Source organism: Salmo salar, chromosome 20 (assembly GCF_965601325.2).
Source record: "Salmo salar chromosome 20, fSalSal1, whole genome shotgun sequence".
In the NCBI taxonomy this organism is placed as follows: Eukaryota; Metazoa; Chordata; class Actinopteri; order Salmoniformes; family Salmonidae; genus Salmo; species Salmo salar.
Window position 1 is genome coordinate 43,895,467 of NC_138310.1, and position 25,373 is coordinate 43,920,839.

A 25,373-nucleotide genomic window follows, 5' to 3' on the forward strand; every position below is an offset into this window, starting at 1 on the left:
CTTGGTAGCCAATATGAACGAAACCTTTAAACAGGTCAACATTCACAAAGCAGCTGGGCCAGACGGATTAACAGGGCATGTACTCAAAGCATGCGTGGACCAACTGTCAAGGACTAAACACCTCCCTCTGCATCTGGATCCTGGACTTCCTGATGGGCCACCCCCAGGTGGTAAGAGTAGGCAACAACACGTCCGCCACACTGATCCTTAATTAACCCAGGGGCCCCTCAGGAGTGTGTACTTAGTCCCCTCCTGTACTCCGTGTTCACCCATGACTACGTGGCAAAACACGACTCCAACACCATCATTAAGTTTGCTGACGAGATAACAGTGGTAGGCCTGATCATCGACAACGATGAGACAGCCTATAGGGAGGAGGTCAGAGACCTGGCCGTGTGGTGCCAGGATAACAACCTCTCCCTCAACGTGATCAAGACAAAGGAGATGATTGTGGACTACAGCAAAAGGAAGACCGAGCATGCCGCCATTCTCATCAACGGGGCTGTAGTGGAGCAGGTTGAGACCAAGTAATTGGTGTCCACATCACCAACAAACTATCATGGTTCAAACACACCAAGACAGTCGTGAAGAGGGCATGGAAAAGCCTATTCCCCATCAGGAGACTGAAAAGATTTGGCATGGGTCCTCAGATCCTCAAACTGTTCTACAGCTGCACCATCGAGAGCATGACTGGTTGCATCACCACCTGGTATGGCACAACTACTTGGCCTCCGACCGCAAGGCACTACAGAGGGTAGTGCATACCGCCCAGTACATCACTGGGACCAAGCTTCCTGCCATCCAGGACCTCTATACCAGGCCCTAAAAATTGTCAGACTCCAGCCACCCTAGTCATAGACTGTTCTCTCTGCTACCGCACGGCAAGCGGTACCGGGGCGCCAAGTCTAGGTACAAACGGCTTCTTAACAGCTTCTACCCCAAGCCATAAGACTCCTGAACAGCTAATCAAATGACTACCCAGACTATTATTTTACGTTGCTGCTACTCTCTGGTTATTATCTACGCATAATCACTTTAACTCTACCTACATGTACATATTACCTCAATTACCTCGACTAACCTGTGCCCCGCACATTGACTCTGTACCGGTACCCCCTGTATATAACCTCGCTATAGTTAGGAAGCATTTCACTGTAAGGTCCTGTTGTATTCGGCGCATGTGACAAATAAAATGTGATTTGATTCACCTTGTCAGTCTATGTCATGGAAAGAGCAGGTGCTCTTGATGTTTTGTATACTCAGTGTATTCACCTACACATAGGAATTAGACAAAACAGTGCTGGAAGTATTTGTATTTTGGTTGTTATCAGTAAAACAATTCTCAGAGCAGGCTCATCTTGCCCAACTGCCATAAATGCCATAAATTGTCTATCTTAAACAATGGGGAGGAATAGTTTTAGGTTGTTGGAATCCTTTGCTGTTTGGTTTTCAGTTTTTTTTATCAGGCCCCCCCATGTGAAAATCACAGAGCAGGCTCAACTTGCGCAACTGCTCGGTTCAATTGCTCCAGACAATAGAGCAACCCTTAATGTCAATTTCTGTGATTAGCCAGGAGCGTTACCACTGTTCCACAGGCTCTGCACACATTACATGTCTAAAGGTAATATATTACTACTGTTTATCAGCAGTGATAATCGGCTGAACTTTCTACACACTTCAGACATCTAGAATAATGTTCTCTCTAAAATCAGTACTGTACATCTATGTGTCACTGGACGTGTATATGATTACATTTAGTTCTGACAGTTTATGATGACACTTCAAAGACAGCTTATCCTCAGATAACTTTGCAATGCTTCGACCAAATGCAAGAGAACGCGAGAGAAACGCATGAAAAATCCATTGTCTGCTAAATAAAATAACATCATACTTTCATACTTTCTGTTTCTGATCGTTGGGCTAATCTAACGGCAGCTTAAACCCAGATTCTGTGTAACAATGCTCTGGGGTGAAGTACCCCCTAGGTACAGTGAGGGAAAAAAGTATTTGATCCCCTGCTGATTTTGTACGTTTGCCCACTGACAAAGAAATGATCAGTCTATAATTTTAATGGTAGGTTTATTTGAACAGTGAGAGACAGAATAACAATAAAAAAATCCAGAAAAACGCATGTCAAAAATGTTATAAAATGATTTGCATTTTAATGAGGGAAATAAGTATTTGACCCCTCTGCAAAACATGACTTAGTACTTGGTGGCAAAACCCTTGTTGGCAATCACAGAGGTCAGACGTTTCTTGAAGTTGGCCACCAGGTTTGAACACATCTCAGGAGGGATTTTGTCCCACTCCTCTTTGTAGATCTTCTCCAAGTCATTAAGGTTTCGAGGCTGACGTTTGGCAACTCGAACCTTCAGCTCCCTCCACAGATTTTCTATGGGATTAAGGTCTGGAGACTGGCTAGGCCACTCCAGGACCTAAATGTGTTTCTTCTTGAGCCACTCATTTGTTGCCTTGGCCGTGGGTTTTGGGTCATTGTCATGCTGGAATACCCATCCACAACCCATTTTCAATGCCCTGGCTGAGGGAAGGAGGTTCTCACCCAAGATTTGACGGTACATGGCCCCGTCCATCGTCCCTTTGATGCGGTGAAGTTGTCCTGTCCCCTTAGCAGAAAAACACCCCCAAAGCATAATGTCTCCACCTCCATGTTTGACGGTGGGGATGTTGTTCTTGGAGTCATAGGCAGCATTCCTCCTCCAAACACGGCGAGTTGAGTTGATGCCAAAGAGCTCCATTTTGGTCTCATCTGACCACAACACTTTCACCCAGTTGTCCTCTGAATCATTCAGATGTTCATTGGCAAACTTCAGACGGGCATGTATATGTGCTTTCTTGAGCAGGGGGACGTTGCGGGCGCTGCAGGATTTCAGTCCTTCACGGCGTAGTGTGTTACCAATTGTTTTCTTGGTGACTATGGTCCCAGCTGCCTTGAGATCATTGACAAGATCCTCCCATGTAGTTCTGGGCTGATTCCTCACTGTTCTCATGATTATTGCAACTCCACGAGGTGAGATCTTGCATGGAGCCCCAGGCAGAGGGAGATTGACAGTTCTTTTGTGTTTCATCCATTTGCGAATAATCGCACCAACTGTTGTCACCTTCTCATCAAGCTGCTTGGCGATGGTCTTGTAGCCCATTCCAGCCTTGTGTAGGTCTACAATCTTGTCCCTGACATCCTTGGAGAGCTCTTTGGTCTTGGCCATGGTGGAGAGTTTGGAATCTGATTGATTGATTGCTTCTGTGGACAGGTGTCTTTTATACAGGTAACAAACTGAGATTAGGAGCAGTCCCTTAAGAGTGTGCTCCTAATCTCAGCTCGTTACCTGTACAAAATACACCTGGGAGCCAGAAATCTTTCTGATTGAGAGGGGGTCAAATACTTATTTCCCTCATTAAAATGCAAATCAATTTCTAACATTTTTGACATGTGCTTTTCTGGATTTTTTGTTGTTGTTATTCTGTCCCTCACTGTTCAAATAAACCTACCATTTTAAATTATAGACTGATCATTTCTTTGTCAGTGGGCAAACGTACAAAATCAGCAGGGGATCAAATACTTTTTTCCCTCACTGTACCTTAACCATTAGTGGGGAAAATGCTAAATGGACCTAGGATCCACGTCTAGGTCAACTTCACCCTAATAACAGACTGACACTGTGTGGAGCCTCCTCCATTTCCATTGACCTCTGCCCCCCCTCCCCCCACATCAACCACTGAGCTCAGGCTGACCTCCACACTGTCCGGAGACATGGCCCCATCAGCTGGGTTGTCTGCCGCCTCCTCCTCAAATGTTGCACGCTTGTAGCTGGACATCTGCATGGGGAAGGAAGAAAGGAGAGTTAGCACCAGTAATAGTAGGAGAGAAATAAAAAACTAAGTTGTGTTTTCACCAGAGGAAATAGAGAGTAAGCAGGGCAGAGAAGTGACAGGACTTCACATCCGTACCGTCTTTGAATGTAGGAATGTATTAGAGAAAACAACCAAGCCACCCATGAGAGAGGGAGAAAGGGAGGAAAAAGGAAAAGGGAGAGACACCCCCCTGCAGTTTCTCATCTCTGCCATTCCGTCACACTGCATTAACCTCTCTTCCCACACTAAGGTGTGTGTATGTTTGGTGATGGAACACAGAACACAGGAGTATGTGTGTGTACGGCCTGATCTTGATGTGCTTGGTGAAACTTTCAGATGATAGTCATTTCTGTCCTTTGTAGTATGGTTATTTAGTGACTACCCGGTCCTTTTTAGCATGGTCATCTTATGGGTAGCCGTGAACTGAGTCAGACAACTCCCACTCAGAACAGAGCAGCAGACTAAATACAGAAGCACCAGGGGATAGATCCAAATCCCTGTGTTTAATTAACTTCCTCATTCATGGCTAGGTTGAATATAACAAAGATTATTGGACTCTGGAGCGTTCTTCTTTTGAGTGATGCTTTACCATCTGACAGTCCGTCGGACGAATCTGGGTTTGGCGGATGCCACGAGAACACTATCTGCCCGAATGCATAGTGCCAACTTTAAAGTTTCATGGAGGAGGAATACTGGTCTGGGGCTGTTTCTCATGGTTCGGGCTAAACCCCTTAGTGAATGGAAATCTTAACACTACAGCATACAATGACATTCTATATGATTCTGTGCTTCCAACATTGTGACAGCAGTTTGGGGAAGGCCCTTTCCTGTTTCAGTATGACAATGCCCCCGTGCACAAAGCAACGTCCATACAGAAATGGTTTGTCAAGATCGGTGCGGAAGAACTTGACTGGCCTGCACAGAGCCCTGACCTCAACCCCATCGAACACCTTTGGGATAAATTGGAACACCGACTTCGAGCAAGGCCTAATCGCCCAACATCAGTGCCTGACCTCACTAATGCTCTTGTGGCTGAATGGAAGCAAGTCCCCGCAGCAATGTTCCATCATCTAGTTTAAAGCCTTCCCAGAAGAGTGGAGGCTGTTACAGCAGCAAAGGGGGGACCAACTCCATATTAATGCCCATGATTTTGGAATGAGATGTTCGACGAGCAGGTGTCCATATACCTCATCTACTTAAAAGCACTCTCCTCATCACACAGATAACTCCATAAGTCTCTGTGTTACATTTGCTCCTGCCACACCCTCTACTGCTCATCCTGTGTCTCCTTGACCTGCCGCCACTCCCCCAGTACCCTCTCCCTCTCTCTCTGTGTGTGTGATCGTGTGGGTGGAGACAGGTGTGCTGGAGTCAGAGCAGATCCCCACCAGCTGCAACCTGTTCCATAATCAAGACCTCTACAAATACTCAGTCCTGCCACTTCCACACTGCCAGATCGTAATCGCTGCTCAGTCAGTCTACGTTTCTAGCCGTTTGTTACTATTTAGATCATGTTAACCTGTTGTGCCTGTTTTCCTTGCCTGACACGGTTTTCCTCTCCGCTACAGTTCGCCTGCTCTGACTCTGGTCCCTGTCTCCAGTCCCACGTCTCCTCATCCTGCTACTCTGCTCTGGATTCCCCACTTTACTGCTCCCTTGGATTCCCTTCCGGACCTGCTTACCCTGTCCCAACCCCTCTCGCTCCAACCTCAGCCTCCGCACCTGGTTTCCTGCAACCCGCCCGAGCTTCCTCTGGCCTCCACTCCATCTTCCCCCTGTGTTTCAATAAATACCTTTGTTACTTCATCCCAGTCTCCTCATCTGAGTTTGCTCTTGGGTTTCCCTGTTCCACTCCGCGTAACACTCTGTATGACACTGTCTAAGAATGCCCCCATGCTGGAATGACATGTATGGAAGACGAGCTCAAACAATAAACTTCTCAACTCATCTAAACAACATTCTCTCTAAAGGTAAATGTTAGGTTCCATCTGTGACCTGTTCCTTTTAGATCCTAAAGTGGGGAGGTTCGTAATGAGCCATTGTCTCCATGAGAACATTACTCATCAACAAGGTTCAGAAAGGGCACAACTGACATAAGCACAAAGTGTCCCTTTTGAAATGTGCTCCAGTTTGGAAACACCCTGTAAGAATCATTCCAGCTGGAAAAATGTATGACAACACTTTCTGGTTGTAAACTGGTTTTCTGGTTGAAAATAAACTAAACTAAAAGAAATGTCCTCTCACTGTCAACTGCATTTATTTTCAGCAAACTTAACGTGTAAATATTTGTATGAACATAAGATTCAACAACTGAGACATAAACTGAACAAGTTCCACAGACATGTGACTAACTGAAATGGAATAATGTGTCCTGAACAAAGGGGGGTCAAAATCAAAAGCAACAGTCAGTGTCTGGTGTGGCCACCAGCTGCATTAAGTGCTGCAGTGCAACTCCTCATGGACTGCACCAGATTTGCCAGGTCTTGCTGTGAGATGTTACCCCACTCTTCCACCAAGGCACCTGCAAGTTCCCGAACATTTCTGGGGGGAATGGACCTAGCCCTTCGATCCAACAGGTCCCAGATGTGCTCAATGGGATTGAGATCCGGGCTTTTCGCTGGCCATGGCAGAACACTGACATTCCTGTCTTACAGGAAATCATGCACAGAACGAGCAGTATGGCTGGTGGCATTGTCATGCTGGAGGGTCATGTCAGCATGAGCCTGCAGGAAGGGTACCACATGAGGGAGGAGGATGTCTTCCCTGTAATGCACAGCGTTGAGATTGCCTGTAATGACAACAAGCTCAGTCCGATGATGCTGTGACACACCGCCCCAGGCCATGACGGACCCTCCACCTCCAAATCAATCCTGCTCCAGACTACAGGCCTCGATGTAATGCTCATATCTTCGACGATAAACGCGAATCCAACCATCACCCCTGGTAAGAGAAAACCGTGACTCGTCAGTGAAGAGCACTTTTGCCAGTCCTGTCTGGTCCAGCGTCGGTGGGTTTGTGCCCATAGGCAACGTTGTTGCTGGTGATGTCTGGTGAGGACCTGCCTTACAACAGGACTACAAGCCCTCAGTCCAGCCTCTCTCAGCCTATTGCAGACAGTCTGAGCACTGATGGAGGGATTGTGCGTTCCTGGTGTAACACGGGCAGTTGTTGTTGCCATCCTGTACCTGTCCCGCAGGTGTGATGTTCGGATGTACCAACTCTGTGCAGGTGTTGTTACACATGGTCTGCCACTGCGAGGACGATCAGCTGTCCGTCCTGTCTCCCTGTAGCGCTGTCTTAGGCGTCTCACAGTACGGACATTGCAATTTATTGCCCTAGCCACATCTGCAGTCCTCATGCCTCCTTGCAGCATGCCTAAGGCACATTCACGCAGATGAGCAGGGACCCTGGGCATCTTTCTTTTGGTGTTTTTCAGAGACAGTAGAAAGGCCTCTTTAGTGTCCTAAGTTTTCATAACTGTGACCTTAATTGCCTACCGCCTGTAAGCTGTTAGTGTCTTAACGACCGTTCCACAGGTGCATGTTCATTAATTGTTTATGATTACTTGAACAAGCATGGGAAACAGTGCTTAAACCCTTTACAATGAAGATCTGTGAAGTTATTTGGATTTTTACGAATTATCTTTGAAATACAGGGTCCTGAAAAAGGGACGTTTCTTTTTTTGCTGAGTTTATATAACAGCCAATTAGGTTTCTGCAACAACCAGCTTAAGATGTCTGTTTCATTATGAGATCAAGAAGTCATGTGAAAGACATTATATTTTGGTTGTTATCAGGTCAGATAACAAGATTACAACCAGAAAAGGACGTTAACAAAACGTCCATATACAACTAGTATCCAATCCAACAGATGACATCATAAAAATGTAATTGCAACCGATTTTGCCCGCTGGGATATTACACTAATTCACCTGACACACTATGTCCCATATCCCCTTTTTAATTTCTCTTTCTCTCACCTGTGTCGATATTTTTAGGAGACATTTCTCTTTTTCCGAGAAGAGCTTTTCCTGGGTATTTGGTCATTTACATCTGTTAGCTTCGCACTGTAATCATATTGTACTGTCACATGTCACTGTCACACCAACCAACAGGAAAACCTTCTGCTTAGTAAGTTTGTCCTTTAGACATACTCCCCTGTCTCTCTCTCTCTCGCTCTCTCTCACACACACACACACATGCAACTAGCATCTTCCTCTGCATTGTTCTGGATGTCACCAGCGAGCCCCATCTAAATAATCTCCTCTAAAAACAACACACGTAACAAAACCAACAAATCCCAAACCTGTGTATAACAAGACAAGACAAGACAAACTAAGGGGAGCACACTAGTTTAAAGAGACATAAAAGAACAACAGTTCCTCACCAGAAGCAGTCACGCACACACTTGCTCTCTGTAGCTATTCTCACTCTGGTCCCCACCTGATGATGTTCCTCCCTTGATCTCCTTCCCACAGCCTGCCTCCCAGCAGACCCTTCTCACCAGGTTAATAATGAACGGGATGGGAAGAGAAGTTAGAGTCATAAAGCAGAAGGCTGTCAGGGAGGGAGGAGATTCAGTGTATGATGCTGGTGTTGTGGGTGGCTGGAGGGAACCAATACATGACTAACAAAAGGGGAACCGCAATACAGAGGGTATTAGTGGTGCGTAATTGGTGGTGTGTGTGTGTGTGTGTGTCTGTCTGTCTGTGTGTGCGTGCGTGCATGCGTGCAAGTATGTGAATGTGTGTATGTGTGACACAGAGAGAGTGTGTGTGCTGTAGAATAGATACAGAGACTGGGTTATAGATAAGACTGGGTTAGTGTTCTTGTTGTAAACTGATGGATGAGGATAACAGCTCAGGCTACTAAGGAAACCAACTAAGTTTCTATCGTGACGATGATGGCCTATTGATAATGGTGTGTATGTGTGTGCACCAAGGCAATGGCCACAATACAGAGGAGAAAACAATGGCAACCCATTAAAGCCATCTGCTATTGGCTATTGATTGACCTGATGGGATAAATGGGATGGTGTGGCACTGAGCTTTGTGGATGGCCATCTGTAAAAAAAAACAGACTAGCATTCTTTTTTCTACAGTGAATGGCCCTACACGCATGTACGCACGCACGCACGCACACACAGACACACACACATACAGAGTAGGTGAATGATATTTGTTCTGGCTCTCTCTTTCTTTATGACAACACCCACATCCTCAAAATAGTACATCTGAATCAAGAAATGGTTCCTTATAGATTACTTTTACGAAAATACCCTGAGACCCATTTACACACACACTTGCACGCAAAGTACTCTCTGTATGACCTTTCTAATAGGTTACAAAACCTTCCTTTCATCCGCCCACATCACACCCACTGACCATGTTCCTCTCTCATCTTCTCTCCTCCCCTCCCCTCCCCTCACAACTCATCCCCTCCTATCCAATCCATAGCCATCCTCACAAAACAGACTATTGTCCTTTGCTGTGCATACATACAGAGTAGGGAATCATGTCAGCTCTATTCATGGTATTATTATTATTTTTTGTTATTGTTGTACTTTTACCCCTTTTTCTCCCCAGTTTCGTGATATCCAATTGGATACGGACTCGGGAGAGGAAAAGGTCAAGAGCCATGCGTCCTCCGAAACACGACCCTGTCAAGCCACACTGCTTCTTGACACACTTTCTTGCTTAACCCAGAAGCCAGCCACACCAATGTGTCGGAGGAAACACTATCTGGCAACCAAAGTCAGCTTGCAGGAGCCCGGCACGCCACAAGGAGTCGCTGGAGCGTGATGGGACAAGGAAATCCGTCCGGCCAAATCCTCCCCTAACCTGGACGACGCAGGGCCAATTGTGCGCCGCCTCATGCTGTGACCGTCTCCCGGTCATGGCGGGCTGTGACACAGCCTGGGACCAAACCTGTGTCTGTAGTGACGCCTCAAGCACTGTGATGCAGTGCCTTACATGCTGACCAAACCAGACGCACATTGATTTTGTTCACCCACTCTAGAAGCGATCAGGACACGCAGGTTGAAATATCAAAACAAACTCTGAACCAATTATATTAATTTGGGGACAGGTCAAAAAGGATTAAACATTTATGGCAATTTAGCTAGCTAGCTTGCTAACTCCGACAATTAATCCACAGGTAAAAAGGTCAACCGTTTCTCATCATCTCTCAACCTTCCTTAAGGCTTCTTTTTCTTCTTTGGACTTTATATGGCGGTTGGCAACCAAATTTACAGCATTACTACAACCTACCGGAGTGTGGACCTAAGTTCATCTTTTAATCACCCACGTGGGTATATGTTCCTAAAAACCGATGAGAAGATGGCACGTGGGTAAATGAGGAGATGGGAGAGGCCGGACTTGCAGCGCGTTGAGCATCACAAATAGAACCAATCTCTATTTTAGCGCCTGGGCACGCAGACGCTCGCTGACGCCCGCATGCAGTGTGGGTGCAGTGATTGAATAACATGTATGTGTAAATTTATTTTGCGACGCGAGTGGTGTGGTCAGCATGTTAGACCGCTGCGCCACTCGGGAGGCCTTATTCATGGTATGCCTGGTAAACCTTAGTCTCTTCCAAAAGCCACGGCATCTTACACAGTAAGAGCCTATGAGTCCATCAACAAAACCCGATACTATAGATACTGAGCACACTTCATTGCCTAGGTAGTGGGTGTATTGTTATAAGATCTTAAACTGTGGCCTGGTATAAGACCCAGTCTGCGTGCCAAATTACACCCTATCTCCTATTTAGTGCACTACTTTAGACCAGAGCCCTACAAAAGTAGTGCACTATGTAGGATAGAGGTTCCCATTATGAAAGCAACCACAAACAAAGCAATGCAGTAAATCTCCACAGCCATTTGTAGTGAATAGTGATCCTGTTGTTTTGTCATTATTATTACCACCATCATATACTTTCTGGAGATGGGTCCATGGCCAAGGAGGACAGGCAGTCCCTTCATGAGGCCTAACTATGAATCAATCAGTCTGTTACCGTGAAAGACAAGCTAATGATGACAAAGGCTCTTCTCCTCCTTTCTGTCAAATTATGTGCCCTCTCTGTGGAACTCGAATTCAAACAACTGTGACCCCCCCCGGAGTACCGTCGCCACGGAAACCACCAGAAGAGCCGGTCACGTGACATCCGGCACTTGATGAAAAATTAAAGCAATGTGTTCTGGGGCCGTCTCCAGGGCAGTCTCATTGGCTACAGGGTGGTCCAAAACAGCTGTGGAGCGCCAATCACAAAGGCTGTTGGTGGAACAGCTGGAGTGTTCAGGTTGGGTCAGAGGAACGGGGATGACGCTGAACATGTGGGGCTGCTTTACTGGAAATGAGACCGCAATGGTGCCAGTAGGACAGCGCCTGCGAAACAATTCCCCAGAACTCTGTATGAGACGTAAACAGTTTCTAAACATTTGACGAACCCTGTATGTGGAGTAACTTCGTAGTTGACTAGCATCCTGTCCAGGGGGATACTTGTATATGAAGCTACCTCATACTACAGAAACAGGAGATATGCTCCTGCCCTATTAACCGTTCCTGACACATACTTACTAGTGGAATGTACAGTATGTATAGAATACATTTAAGTTGAAAAAGCCAATTATTGTTATTTTATGCCTTACTCATCATATTTTGTAATTCCAGTTCAATTTTGATGACAATATCCCTGAGATGAATGTTGTATATAACGCCCTATGGGCAATTCTGGATCAGACAAGGCTCAACTAACTTACTAATATTTCTAATTTACTGTATGAGGACAAACCAGTACACAGACCCGAAACTCAGTGATGTGAAGATAGGGTAACAGTAGAGGCTGTTGAGGGGGAAATGGCTTATAATAATGGCTGAAACACATGTTTGATACAATTCCATTTACTCCATTCTGGCCATTATTATGAGCCATCCTCCACTCAGCAGCTTCCACTGTTACCCAGCCCAGGAGTGCAGGACTCTGGGTTGGAGTACAGTTGAAGTCGGAAGTTTACATACACTTAGGTTGGAGTCATTAAAACTCATTTTTCAACCACTCCACACATTTCTTGTTAACAAACTATAGTTTTGGCAAGTCGGTTAGGACATCTACTTCGTGCATGACACAAGTAATTTTTCCAACAATTGTTTACAGACAGATTATTTCACTTACAATTCACTGTATCACAATTCCAGTGGGTCAGAAGTTTACATACACTAAGTTGACTGTGCCTTTAAACAGCTTGGAAAATTCCAGAAAATTATGTCATGGCTTTAGAAGCTTCTGATAGGCTAATTGACATCATTTGTGTACCTGTGGATGTATTTCAAGGCTTACCTTCAAACTCAGTGCCTCTTTGCTTGACATCATGGGAAAATCAAAAGAAATTAGCTAAGACCTCAGAAAAAGAATTGTAGGCCTGGTTTGTCCTTGGTAGCAATTTCCAAACGCCTGAAGGTACCACGTTCATCTGTACAAACAATAGTACGCAAGTATAAACACCATGGGACCACGCAGCCATCATACCGCTCAGGAAGTAGACGCGTTCTGTCTCCTAGAGATGAACGTACTTTGGTGGGAAAAGTGCAAATCAATCCCAGAACAACAGCAAAGGACCTTGTGAAAATGCTGGAGGAAACAGGTACAAAAGTATCTATATCCACAGTAAAACAAGTCCTATATCGACATAACCTGAAAGGCCACTAAGCAAGGAAGAAGCCACTGCTCCAAAACCGCGATAATAAAGCCAGACTACAGTTTGCAAATGCACATGTGGACAAAGATCGTACTTTTTGGAGAAATGTCCTGTGGTCTGATGAAACAAAAATAGAACTGTTTGACCATAATGGCCATCGTTAAGTTTGAAAGAATAAGGGGGAGGCTTGCAAGCCGAACAACACCATCCCAACCGTGAAGCACGGGGGTGGCAGCATCATGCTGTGGGGGTGCTTTGCTGCAGGAGGGACTGGTGCGCTTCACAAAATAGATGGCATCATTTTGAGGAAAGAATATTATGTGGATATATTGAAGCAACATCAGTCAGGAAGTTAAAGCTTGGTTGCAAATGGGTCTTCCAAATGGACAATGACCCCAAGTATACTTACAAAGTTGTGGCAAAATGACTTAAGGACAACAAAGTCAAGGTATTGGAATGGCCATCGCAAAGCCCTGACCTCAATCCTATAGAATTTATTTGGGCAGAACTGAAAAAGCGTGTGTGAGCAAGAAGGCATACAAACCTGACTCAGTTACACCAGCTCTGTCAGGAGGAATGGGCCAAAATTCACCCAACTTACTGTGGGAAGCTTGTGGAAGGCTAACCGAAACGTTTGACCCAAGTTAAACAATTTAAAGGCAATGCTACCAAATACTCATTGAGTGTATGTAAACTTCTGACCCACTGGGAATGTGATGAAAGAAATAAAAGCTGAAATAAATAATTCTCTCTACTATTATTCTGACATGTCACATTCTTAAAATAAAGTGGTGATCCTGACTGACCTAATTCAGGGATTTTTTTACGAGGACTAAATGTCAGGAATTGTGAAAAACGGAGTTTTAATGTATTTGGCTAAGGTTTATGTAAACTTGTAAACTGACTGTATATGCAACAACTTGCTATGGTAAAGGTTAGGGTTACGTTCAGGAGTTCAGACACACACACACATGCAATGTTCAGACACACACACAGGGTGTTCTTTCACCTACAGTGCATTCGGAAAGTATTCAGACCCGTTTACTTTTTCCACATCTTCTTACGTTACAGCCTTATTCTAAAATGGAATAAAAAATGTTCCTCATCAATCTATACACAATACCCCACAATGACCAAGCGAAAACAGGTTTATCGAAATTTTAGCAAATAAAAAACTGAAATTCTTTATTTACATAAGTATTCCAGACCCTTTGCTATGAGACTAGAAATTGAGCTCAGGTGCATCCTGTTTCCATTGATCATCCTTGAGGTGTTTCTACAACTTGATTGGAGTCCACCTGTGGTAAATTCTATTGATTGGACATGATTTGGAAAGACACACCTGTTTATATAAGGTCCCACAGTTGACAGTGCATGTCAGAGCAAAAATCAAGCCATGAGGTCGAAGGAATTGTCCGTACAGCTCCGAGACAGGATTGTGTCAAGGCACAGATCTGGGGAAGGGTACCAAAAATGTCTGCAGCATTGAAGGCCCCCAAGAACACAGTGGTCTCCATCATTCTTAAATGGAAGAAGTTTGGAACCACCAAGACTCTTCCTAGAGCTGGTTGCCTGGCCAAACTGAGCGATTAGGGGAGAAGGGCCTTGGTCAGGGAGGTGACCAATAACCCGATGGTCACTCTGACAGAGTTCCTCTGTTGAGTTGGGAGAACCTTCCCGAAGGACAACCATCTCAGGACCTCAAACTGGGTTGAAGGTTCACCTTCCAACAGGACAATGACCCTAAGCACACAGCCAAGACAACGGAGGAGTGGCTTCGGGACAAGTCTCTGAATGTCCTTGAGTGGCCCAGCCAGGGCCCAGACTTGAACCCGATCTAACATCTCTGGAGAGACCTGAAAATAGCTGTGCAACGACACTCCCCATCCAACCTGACAGAGCTTGAGAGGATCTGCAGAGAAGAATGGGAGAAACTCCCCAAATACAGCTGTGCCAAGCTTTTAGCATCATACCCAAAAAGACTTGAGTCTGTAATCACTGCCAAAAGGGCTTCAACAAAGTACTGAGTAAAGGGTCTGAATACTTATGGAAATGTGATATTTCAGGGTTTTTTTCTTATACATTTGCAAAAAATTCTAAAACCCTTTTTTTGTTTGTCATTATGGGGTATTGTGTGAAGATTGATGAGGAAAAAAACGTTTTAATCCATTTTAAAATAAGGCTATAACATAACAAAATGTGAAAAAAGTCAAGGGGTCTGAATACATTCCGAATGCACTGTATACCTAAATGGGATTCAGAGAGTATACGTTTGCGTATTTGTATGTATGTCTGCATGTGTGTGTGTGTGTATATACAGTATGTACATGGTTGGGTAAGAGTGAATCTGCATACGTGCTTGCCTGCCTATGTGTGTGTGTGAGAGAGAGAGAGAGAGAGAGAGCAAGAGAGAGAGAGAGAGAGAGAAAGAGAGAGAGAGAGAGAGAGAGAGAGTAAACATGCTGAGGGAGGCGAAGGGAAGGGAGAGGTTTTCCCGAGTTGCAGGAGTGGTGTGTAACTTTCACTGTGCGGAATGTGATTGTTTGAAGTGGTTTCCTGTGGAGTGTTTTTGAAGGAAAGTGGCATTGGTGGAGTTCACCCTGGCACAGCCCAGCCTTCTGCCCCAAGAGCTGGAAATACTGTCACCCTTCACCCCCCCACCTCACCTCGGCAACCGTATTGCCACAGAGGTCACCACAGTCCCCCACACATATATGCAGGCACGCACGCATGCATGCACGCAGGCACATACATACGGTTATCATGTTATACACTTACTTTCACGCACATACACACATATTGTAAACATATATACTTACAGACATGTTTTGACAAACTCGTGTTTTGACACACAGGCAAAGAGAGCGAATGAAACAAAACCTGCTGTGACTGGGTGAGATAAGGAGGACTTGCTGACTAGAATACTGAGCAAGAGAAAATTAGTGAGGGACTGAGTGAGAGAGACAGAGAGATAGGGAGGACTATGGGAGAGAGGAGAGAGGGTGACATATAAAGAGAGAAGTATAGAAAGGGAAAGGGACAGACAGAAAGAGAGAAAGAGGGGGGACAGAGAGAGGAGAGTGATAGGGAGAGAAGCAGAGAAAGAGAAAAGGGAGAGGAACAGACAGAAAGGGGGGAAAGAGAGGGACCGATAGAGCGAAGGGGAGGAAGGGGGCCGTTTACTCCAGGACCCTGATCTTCCCTGAGTGAAGGCGCTCAGACACACAGACGTCATGAGACATGGGTGAGGTCCAACTCACTAAACACAAATAATCACCAGCATGACTCTCAAGCACATACACAGTAAAGACACACACACACACACACACACACACAAACCAGACCTGGGTTCAAACGCTAGTTTTTTCAAATACTAAAGCTGTGTTTCACTGTGACTTGCCAAGGTGCCTGGGAAAATGGAACCATTAGAATAGTCACAAGTCTTAAATGTAACTAAATGTAATGGAAAATGTAATCTACGTAATCCCCAAAAGTAATTATTTATCACAAGAGGGCCATAAACAATAACTTGTAATGCTGCATACTCCAAGAAAGGATCAAATCTCACATTTCTGGTAAAAATAGTTATAAATTGTGTTGTCACTTTTGAGGACACAAGCTCAAGTACACAGTACAAATATGATACAAATATGAAAATATGTAATATTTTAAAACTGTATGAATAAGGCTTCATAATTACTTCGATTTTTTTCAAACGAGTAACAATAAGATTTGACCTTCGTAATAACGATAAAACACATATTACTATATTTAGTGCTAGAAAAGGTCTCGATCAAAACGTCTGCCCCCTTCGCTGTGTACGTCTCACAGAGATCTAACTAGTTCCTGAACTCGTTAAGAACTCCCCTTTCGACTCATATTAGTCTTGTCTGTCTATGACAAATAGAAAATATTTGTTGTTTAAAATCTATGAATTCTTTTACATTATGGGCTAGAAATCGAACTCTGACTGTGCTACAGCACTGAAACCCCTCTCTCCTGCTGCGTTACGATGTTAGGATTCCAGGCATATGCGTTGTTCGTGGCTGTGACCTAGGGATCAGCCAGGAGTTGATGGACAGTCAGAAGAGTGAATGAAATGGTAGGAGGGACAAACCAGGTTCAAGTGGTGTCAGATTTCACATCCTGCTTCGCAAGGCATACTTCTGAGACATACTTCTGAGCGTGAGAATCAGGACTATTGCGCAATACAAGCCGTTTCGATCTAGCCAGCTGTGGGCCGATGTTGTCCTTAGAAGCAGTAAGTAAATAACGGCCCTCTCTTTGCTTACATCTCAGAGCTAACACACCCCCTGTCCCTCTTTCACCACTTCAGTGTTTGACCTTCACATACACTTGCACTGGACCCTCAAATGGTAGTGTGCGTCTCTGTGTGTGTGGGCGCACATGCGTGTGTGCATGAGAATCCATGTCCTTTACCATTTCAAATCCCTCTATCTATCAGCCCACTGCATCCTGGACTTGAGGGTAGAGTCCTGCTCACACACACGCACACACACACACGCATCAAATTGCTGCTCACTAGCGACACAGAAACGGAAGTAGGGGTTCAGCAATCTCCCTTTCCTCTTTTCTTCAATTCGTGACCTTTCTCTCTTCTCTCTGAAAATGAGCTCAAGCCAGACGGTCACAACAACTCCCTCCCACACACACAGACACCGGCACATTCACACACACACTTTTTATTTCCCCTAGCAACAGCCTGACACACACCCCCGGCACAGCACAGCTGTCAACAGGTGGTTTATGGGCAATAAGCTTATTCTCTCAGTTTAGAACAATCATAGGAGAGAAGTAGGGAGATGGAAGGAGAGAGAACGAGAGAGAGCGAGATGGAGGGATAAATGAGAACATTTACGCTTTACTTACCTTTAATAAAGTATTCAAGAGTTTGTCCTTACACTTCTTCTGTCTCCCTTTCTTTCTTTCTTTCTTTCTTTCTTTCTTTCTTTCTTTCTTTCTTTCTTTCTTTCTTTCTTTCTTTCTTTCTTTCTTTCTTTCTTTCTTTTCTTTGTCTCTCACTCTCTCCCTCTATGCAGAGTTAGTGAAGGACTATAATCACTGAGCACAAAGCATTTGAAGAGCGAGGGAGGGTGAAAGGAAGGCAGTGGGAGTGAAAGAGGGCGAGTTACAGAGTAAAATAAAGCAGACAAACAGCATGAGCTGGGGGTTGAGAAGAAAACAGAGAGAGAGAGAGAGAGAGAGAGAGAGAGAGAGAGAATGAAAGACAGACACAGGGAGAGAGGGTGAAGGAAGAGAGGCGGGAATCTGCTAAGGAGGTGGGGGATGGGAGGACAAAGAAAGAAAGAAAGAAAGAAAGAAAGAAAGAAAGAAAGAAAGAAAGAAAGAAAGAAAGAAAGAAAGAAAGAAAGCAAGAAAGAAAGAAAGAAAGAAAGAAGAGATAGGGATTGGAACAGTGTGAGATTTGTAAAACTGATTTTGATATACTTCTTAGAAAAGGAGAGGAAAAAGTGCAAGAAAATGGGAAGTACACGGAACAAGCACACAAGCACTGACAATGAGATAGAGAGGTGAAGTAGAGGAAGCAGAGAAAAATGAATGGGTAATTTTACCCCATAGAGGGGAAAGGGAGGTGGGTCCATTTTCTTTGGCAAGTTTGCTTCTGTGTGCATTATTATAAAAAAAGGACAGACAATTCCAAGGGAACGAAAGCCACATTCCTCAAAGTGAGAAAGACTGGCAGGTAGAGAGAGAGAGAGAGAGAGAGAGAGAGAGAGAGAGAGAGAGAGATAGAAACACAAGCATGGAAAGAGAAAAGCTATTTCATCGTTTCATCACAGCGCTTTCCTGTTCTTGCAATCATTTTACAACTTGTGGCACATATTAAACCTAGATTTGGTATCTGTCCTGACAATAATAACACGCCCATTCATGCATGGAGCTCTACACTCTTAGAAAAAAAGGTGCTATCTAGAACCTAATAGTGTACCAAACCATTCATCTGTTCAGTGACCACTGTCATTATGCACTTCCATACCTCTACCCCTAGAGGGCGTCCTCCGCCCCCTTCCCTCCCTGGTTACAGTCAGCCACCACAGAGAGGATCCAAATGGAACGCTATTCCCTATATAGGGCACTACTTTTAGCCAGAGCCTGCATGACTGTTGTTGTTGTTCGAGCACAGAAAGGACATTCTCTTCTCTGCCGACAACAAAATGCTGCCCTAATGAAGTTAGCCACTTGAGCGCACATCACAAGAGCACACTGCGAGCGCTGTAAATGAACAAGCACAACAAACAAAACCGGGGAGGCTGCCGCTACTCTGTTATGTAAATCTTACATAAGCAACATTAGTCCAGTGTTGTTGAAACACTAACCTTGCTTTAATTGATGTGCATCTGTAGAAGGCTGACGAATTGGGTACGAATACACACACGTATGTACGTATACACACACACACACACACACACACACACACACACATAGAGACACACGCTCAAACAAACAAACCTAAAAATCTCTTCCCTTTGCTTTCTCTGTCACAGTCCAACAAAAACACACATTACAGATGTCATTCCTCTGTTTGTTAGTGTGTGTACACTGAAAACAATTACACGTTCTCTCTCTTAATCTCTCTCTCTCCTGTTTCTCTCCTCCCCTGACCCCTACTCGTCCCCTTCAGTGCGTCATCAATTAAAGAGAACAGCAGAGTGAGAGAGTAAAAGAGAGGGAGGGGCAGACGGGGAGAAGGAGGGAGACAGTAGAGTCCTCCCCAGGGAGAGAGAATGACGTCACTGATCTATGCATCAAGGCTACCCCTCTCTTCTCTCTCTCTCTCTCTACCGAAAGGAAGGAGGGAAGACAACAGGGAGGAAGGAGAGAAGACTGGAGGAAAGAGAGAAAGAAAGACAGAGGGGGGAGGACAAAAGAAGAATAGTCCGGATAAGAAAAAGGACAATGTCCGTCTCTTCAGAAAATAACAGAGGCTTCGAGGATATACCCACTTTCTGGCTCCTTTAATAGGTCATGTGTTACCTAAGTAGTTTTTGGGGGTATCTGCATTTTACTTTTACTGTTTATATTTTTGAACATTTTTACTCCACTAAATTCCCAAAGAAAATATATACTTCTTACTCCCATAGACTTTCCCTGACATCCAAAAGTATTCATTACATTTCAAATGCTCAGGCACCATGCATTTACATAAAATACTCAGTATAGTACATATTGGATGACAACACACATAGGTGAAAAGGGGATTTTTCTTTTATTTTATTTTACAAAGTGGAATTCCCACTCTAGGTATGTTTTAGGTATTCTATTGCACAGGCAGGGTAGTGTAGGTAGACAGAGAAGTGAGGAGACATTTGTGAGACAAAGTTGCGGAGGGACGAGGATTCCATCCCATGCAGACTCTTGCAGATAAGTGCTAAAGGGCGGTGATGTTATCCACTAGACCAAACGCAAGGCACAAAAAAATTACTTCTTAACCTCATTTCTATAGGGCCCTGAGTTTTCCCTAACCATGTGACCTTACAGGGGCCTAAGGTTATAACTGGGGCCCAGAGTTTTTCCTGGTCCGTTCATATGGTCATAACCACAACTACCTCCTCATGCCTATCCACCCCTCCTCTCCTCCTGTTTTGTCCATTTCAGGGCGATACAGTGCACAGTTGTGAAACAACCAGATCATTAGGGGAGGGAGAGTGAGTGAGGTGAGTGAGTGAGTGAGTGAGTGAGTGAGTGAGTGAGTGAGTGAGTGAGTGAGTGAGTGAGTGAGTGAGTGAGTGAGTGAGTGAGTGAGTGAGTGAGTGAGTGAGTGAGTGAGTGAGTGAGTGAGTGAGTGAGTGAGTGAGAGTGGGGGTGGGTGGGTGGGTGGGTGGAACAGATGGAGAGAGAGAGGGAGAAACATTGTCAAGCAACCAAGGAGTTAGAGAGAAAGATTTGCCAGGAGAGATGTTATGGGGGAATAGAGGGAAGTAGAAGGAAGAGGAGGGAGGACTTAAAATATGTCAGAGAGCATTTAAATAAAAAGCAGTAAGCAGTAGGATACACAGGCTAAAATGGATGACAGTTAGTGACAAATGACAGTGGTGAGGGTTTTACATGATCTTAACAAATCAGCTCATTGTCTCAAGTCTTGATGATGAGCCTGCATAGGGTTATTCATAAATTAGTCAAATCTCAAATTATGGCACCCTTTTCTCTAGATACAGTATCGCACTATGTTTGGCCAGCCCTTTGTAGGAAATAGGGTGCTATTTAGGACATAGCCGTTGACCTCTCCAGCCCTGCCGATGGAGCCAGGACAGATGGAGTCTTGCTTCAGACAGGAAGGGGCTCACCCCACCGCCCTAAGGCAGGACACACACGCACACACAGGATACCCAGCCCTGATAAACCCCGGGTTCAGGTCACTCAAGGGCCTCCTTCTCCAGCCGTCACTCAGTCTTGGCCTTTCCCATCACTCCCTCAATTGGTCACAGCAAAGCAACTGCTAACACTTTACTTGAGGTTGAGGCCACCCAGAGACATAAGACAATGTATAAAAAATGCATATGCATTTTCCTTAAGAAACATGGTTAAAAAATATAATGTTGATCTCATGACATGGATGGTCAGTCCTTGCATCTATATCTCTGTCTATGAATTTCAGAGTGGTTACATTTCTCCAGCCCCCTCAGCTGTTTAACAAAACAAGTGGCGAGGTGATGGCTTTGTTGCTTTTCGAATTCTGGATTGCCCCTTTGATGCATTTCCTCCACATTGTAAGTATGTATAGCATGTATAGTATACAAGTATAGTATAGCTTCATCCCATAATGATTTAAGAGATATTATTATCATCATATGCCTTATAATAAGTTATATATATGCTCATACATGCTTATAACAAGTGATAACGCATTATTCCTGTTCGCTTCAAGTAAAGTGTTACCGTTACCGAGCAACCACCTCAGGGCGGCGTGTCTGTGCGTCATTGCTGCTTCCTTGAAATAATCCTGTTTGGCTCAATTGGTAGAGCGTGGTGCTTGCAATGCCAGGATTGCGGGTTTGATTCCCCCTGGGATCACTAATATGAAATTGTATGTCTGCACTGTAAATCCCTTTGGGTATTTGTATTTATTATGGATCCCCATTAGCTGCTGCTTCCTGGGGTCCAGCAAAATTAAGGCAGTTAATCAAAAGAAAAGTTGACTAAATATGGAAATGGATCTCTGTATGTAAACGTTTGTTCCTCACGCCTGTGCAAGTAAGTGTATCATGGCATACACACATGTGCATGTCTCTGCATGCTACTATCTGGGACAGACCTGAGGTGCTTTGATGTCCTACATGCTAAAGTGTGATGAGATCAGCCCTTTGAGGCAGTGTAAATACCATTGGTCTTCTTAACACAGGTACTGGGAACAGTAGAGGCCTTGTAACAGTTTGTTGAGTTAGTGCACAGTGTGTCTAGCGGGCGACAGCCTGCTCGACTGTGGCCCAGTACACCGATTGCGTTATTAATGATGTTCATTAGAGAGATAATGAAGATATTCAGAAATGCCCTCGGGGACTACAGGCTACTAATTGATTCACGGCATATTGGGCAGTGGTCGGGGACTGCTCTTCCAGCTCCTTAGCCCTACATTACAGACAGGTCTATACAGAGCCATAAGCCTGAAGCAGATCCCATGCAGTAGGCCTACTTCACCTGCTCTCCGTTTGATGGTTGACAGACAAACACACATAAATAAACACACACAGAAATAAACACGCACACACACAAGACCTATCCAGCCCAAATTGTAACCAGATAGCCTTATCTGTTGGATCACAACAGACATTTCACATCTCACGTTGGTATCATAATACTGTTCCAATACTGATACTGAATACAATAGATGGTCATTGTTGTGCATTTTTACATCCCATAATATTTAGGTGACAACGACACAATGCAACAGCGCCATAGCAACAACAGGTACAGCCTGTCGGACTGGAATCTCAACGTAACAAAACAAAAATGCCTGTCCCGTGTGACCGGTCAACAGCTGTGTGTTGGTTATCATAGTAAAATACATGATTTTACTCCAGTGCCATATCATGTCCTTATGCCTACTTTAGTCAACATAGGTAACAGTGTCTGGGCAAGGCACACCCAGTCAACAAAATACAAGACCTGAAGGAAGCCCTTGAGTGAGATTAAAGGGCTATATATTATATTCAAAACCAAGGACAAATGAAAAAGCAAAATGGAGAAGTTCAAAATAAACAAGTTAGGCCTAAATTTGTTATATGTGGCGTTCAAACTGAGTGTCTCCTAAGCTCCACAACTGTGTGAGCCAAAACTAAAGCCCATGCACCCGAGTGAGATAGAGAGAGCTCAGGAGTGAGATAGAGAGAACACAGTGCAACTCAACCATAGGCTGTGTGGCCCTTAAAGAGATGACAATGAATAAAACCTCAGCCTCTCTATGAATATTTACTGGTGTCTGCCCATGGGCCTTGGACTAAGAAACTTCTCTCTAACAACTTCAAATAAATACAATCAAATTATTACATGTAATAACATGTAGGCCTATGCTGGAAAAACGTGTTTCTGGATTTATGCATGAGTGTCTGAGGCTGCACTTTCTCTTATGAAAAGATACCGACGTTTGTATGGAGAGAGCAAGCGCACTATTTTCATCATGGGCAGTGAGCGCCGAACACAGTATTTTAAGGATGGATATGAGGAGGACAAAAGCCTACCTGGGAATCTGCTCGAGCATTATTGTCCGCATAGCCTACAACATGTGCAGAATATAAGCAAGTCGTATTCGAATCATGACTGCGAAATGGTTTAGCAGTAAGAAACCCAACAAAATAAATATGGTGATTGATTGCAATTGGTTTCGATCACATACGAGTTCGCGGGGCTCTGTCTCCTAATAAATTATGAGAAGAGAAGCATCACGTTTGAGAAGATGATCAAATCATTACAAGACTTACGTTGTTCCGCAAATCTTGCAGAGCTACGCTCATCGTGCAACAGACAGCAAAATCGACCGCGAGGCGAGTGCAAGAGACACTCTACCTCTGCTGCTGACGATTCCAGTGGCTGGATCGCGAAGCCATCTCTCTCGCTCTATCAAATCCTGTGGAACAACAAACAACAAAAGGACATGTACTAAACCCACACATGTCAATCTATCCGTATTGATCTAGGACCGCAATGGACTGTGCGCGCCAGAGCATAACATTACCTAATCCTAAAACGAGTGTCTCTCGAATGCAAGCAGAATAGACCTACAGCAGAACGTTTCCATGTTGGGAGAAAAAGCCTTTTCACGCGTGTAGTCGGCAAACCCTGGGATGAACGAGAAGGAAGATTGCAATCACACTGCAGACTACACCCCGCCCTCCCTCTACCCCTTCCCCTCTCTCTCTCTCTCTCTCTCACTCTCTTTCACTCACTCAATCACTCACACACACATACACACCTACACACCCATGGACACACATCCCTTCCCTTGTAACCAGGTGCATTTCTGTTAGTATTTGAAATATTAGGGTGAAGTCAGTATTTATTTCCCTTGACACACAGCTGTTGCCCTTCACTGTGTAGCCTATCTCACTGCAATTCTCTTTCCTAGAAATACCCCTCAGCACCCCAACCCGATGCCTAGGCTACAATGAAAAAAATGGTCTTGGCACACATCCTGCACAAAAAGTAGATTTTACTGGGGCAGTTATTCACTCAAGTAGGCCTACTTGTACATATCCGTTTAGTGTAGGTTACAATGTATCAGAGATGTGTGTATGTTCATTTGTTTGTGTGTGCATGTTCGCTCTCACGTGTGTGGCATATTCGCTTGTTTACGTGTGTGCGTCTGTCTGTAACACATTTTAGCATTGTTCACTTAAACAGTTGAAGTCGGAGGTTTACATACACCTTAGCCAAATACATTTAAACTCCGTTCTTTACAATTCCTGACATTTAATCCTAGTAACAATTCTCTGTCTTAGGTCAGTTAGGATCACCACTTTATTTTAAAATGTGAAATGTCAGAATAATAGTAGAGAGAATGATTTATTTCAGCTTTTATTTCTTTCATCCCATTCCCAGTGGGTCAGAAGTTTACATACACTCAATTAGTATTTGGTAGCATTGCCTTTAAATTGTTTAACTTGGGTCAAACAATTCGGGTAGCCTTCCACAATAAGTTGGGTGAATTTTGGCCATTCCTCCTGACAGAGCTGGTGTAACTGAATCAGGTTTGTAGGCCTCCTTGCTCACACTCGCATTTTCAGTTCTGCCCACAAATTTTCTATGGGATTGAGGTCAGGGCTTTGTGATGGCCACTCCAATACCTTGACTTTGTTGTCCTTAAGCCATTTTCCACAACTTTGGAAGTATGCTTGGGGTCATTGTCCATTTGGAAGACCCATTTGTGACCAAGCTTTAACTTCCTGACTTAAGTCTTGAGATGTTGCTTCAATATATCCACATAATTTTCCTTCCTCATGACGCCATCTATTTTGTGAAGTGCACCAGTCCCTCCTGCAGCAAAGCACCACCACAACATGATGCTGCCACCCCCGTGCTTCACAGTTGGGATGGTGTTATTTGGCTTCCCCCTTTTTCCTCCAAACATAACAATGGTCATTATGGCCAAACATTTATATTTTTGTTTCATCAGACCAGAGGACATTTCTCCAAAAAGTACAATCTTTGTCCACATGTGCAGTTGCAAACCTTGGTCTGGCTTTTTTATGGCGGTTTTAAAGCAGTGGCTTCTTCCTTGCTGAACGGCCTTTCAGGTTATGTCGATATAGGACTCGTTTTACTGTGGATATAGA

At 44.4% G+C, this 25,373-nt stretch overlaps 1 protein-coding gene across 4 annotated transcripts in view; it reads right to left on the reverse strand.

Annotated features, from left to right (window-relative positions):
- The window catches only part of ece2b (endothelin converting enzyme 2b), a 78,000-nt gene extending 54,075 nt beyond the window's left edge, over positions 1–23,925 (reverse strand). Inside the window, exons 1-3 of one of the 4 annotated variants that reach the window (XM_014161965.3) lie at positions 23,824–23,925; positions 23,523–23,668; positions 3,751–3,834 (exon numbers count right to left, since the gene is read on the reverse strand). In XM_014161965.3, the coding sequence (XP_014017440.1) occupies positions 3,751–3,834; positions 23,523–23,555 (117 nt within the window). In that variant the 5' untranslated portion in view covers positions 23,556–23,668; positions 23,824–23,925. Of the gene's footprint in view, positions 1–3,750; positions 3,835–8,256; positions 8,374–17,454; positions 17,782–23,522; positions 23,669–23,776 lie in introns of those variants that run through there. The other 3 variants (XM_014161964.2, XM_014161966.3, XM_045703346.2) reach the window with 3 other exon arrangements.
- Positions 23,926–25,373: the final 1,448 nt, after the last annotated feature.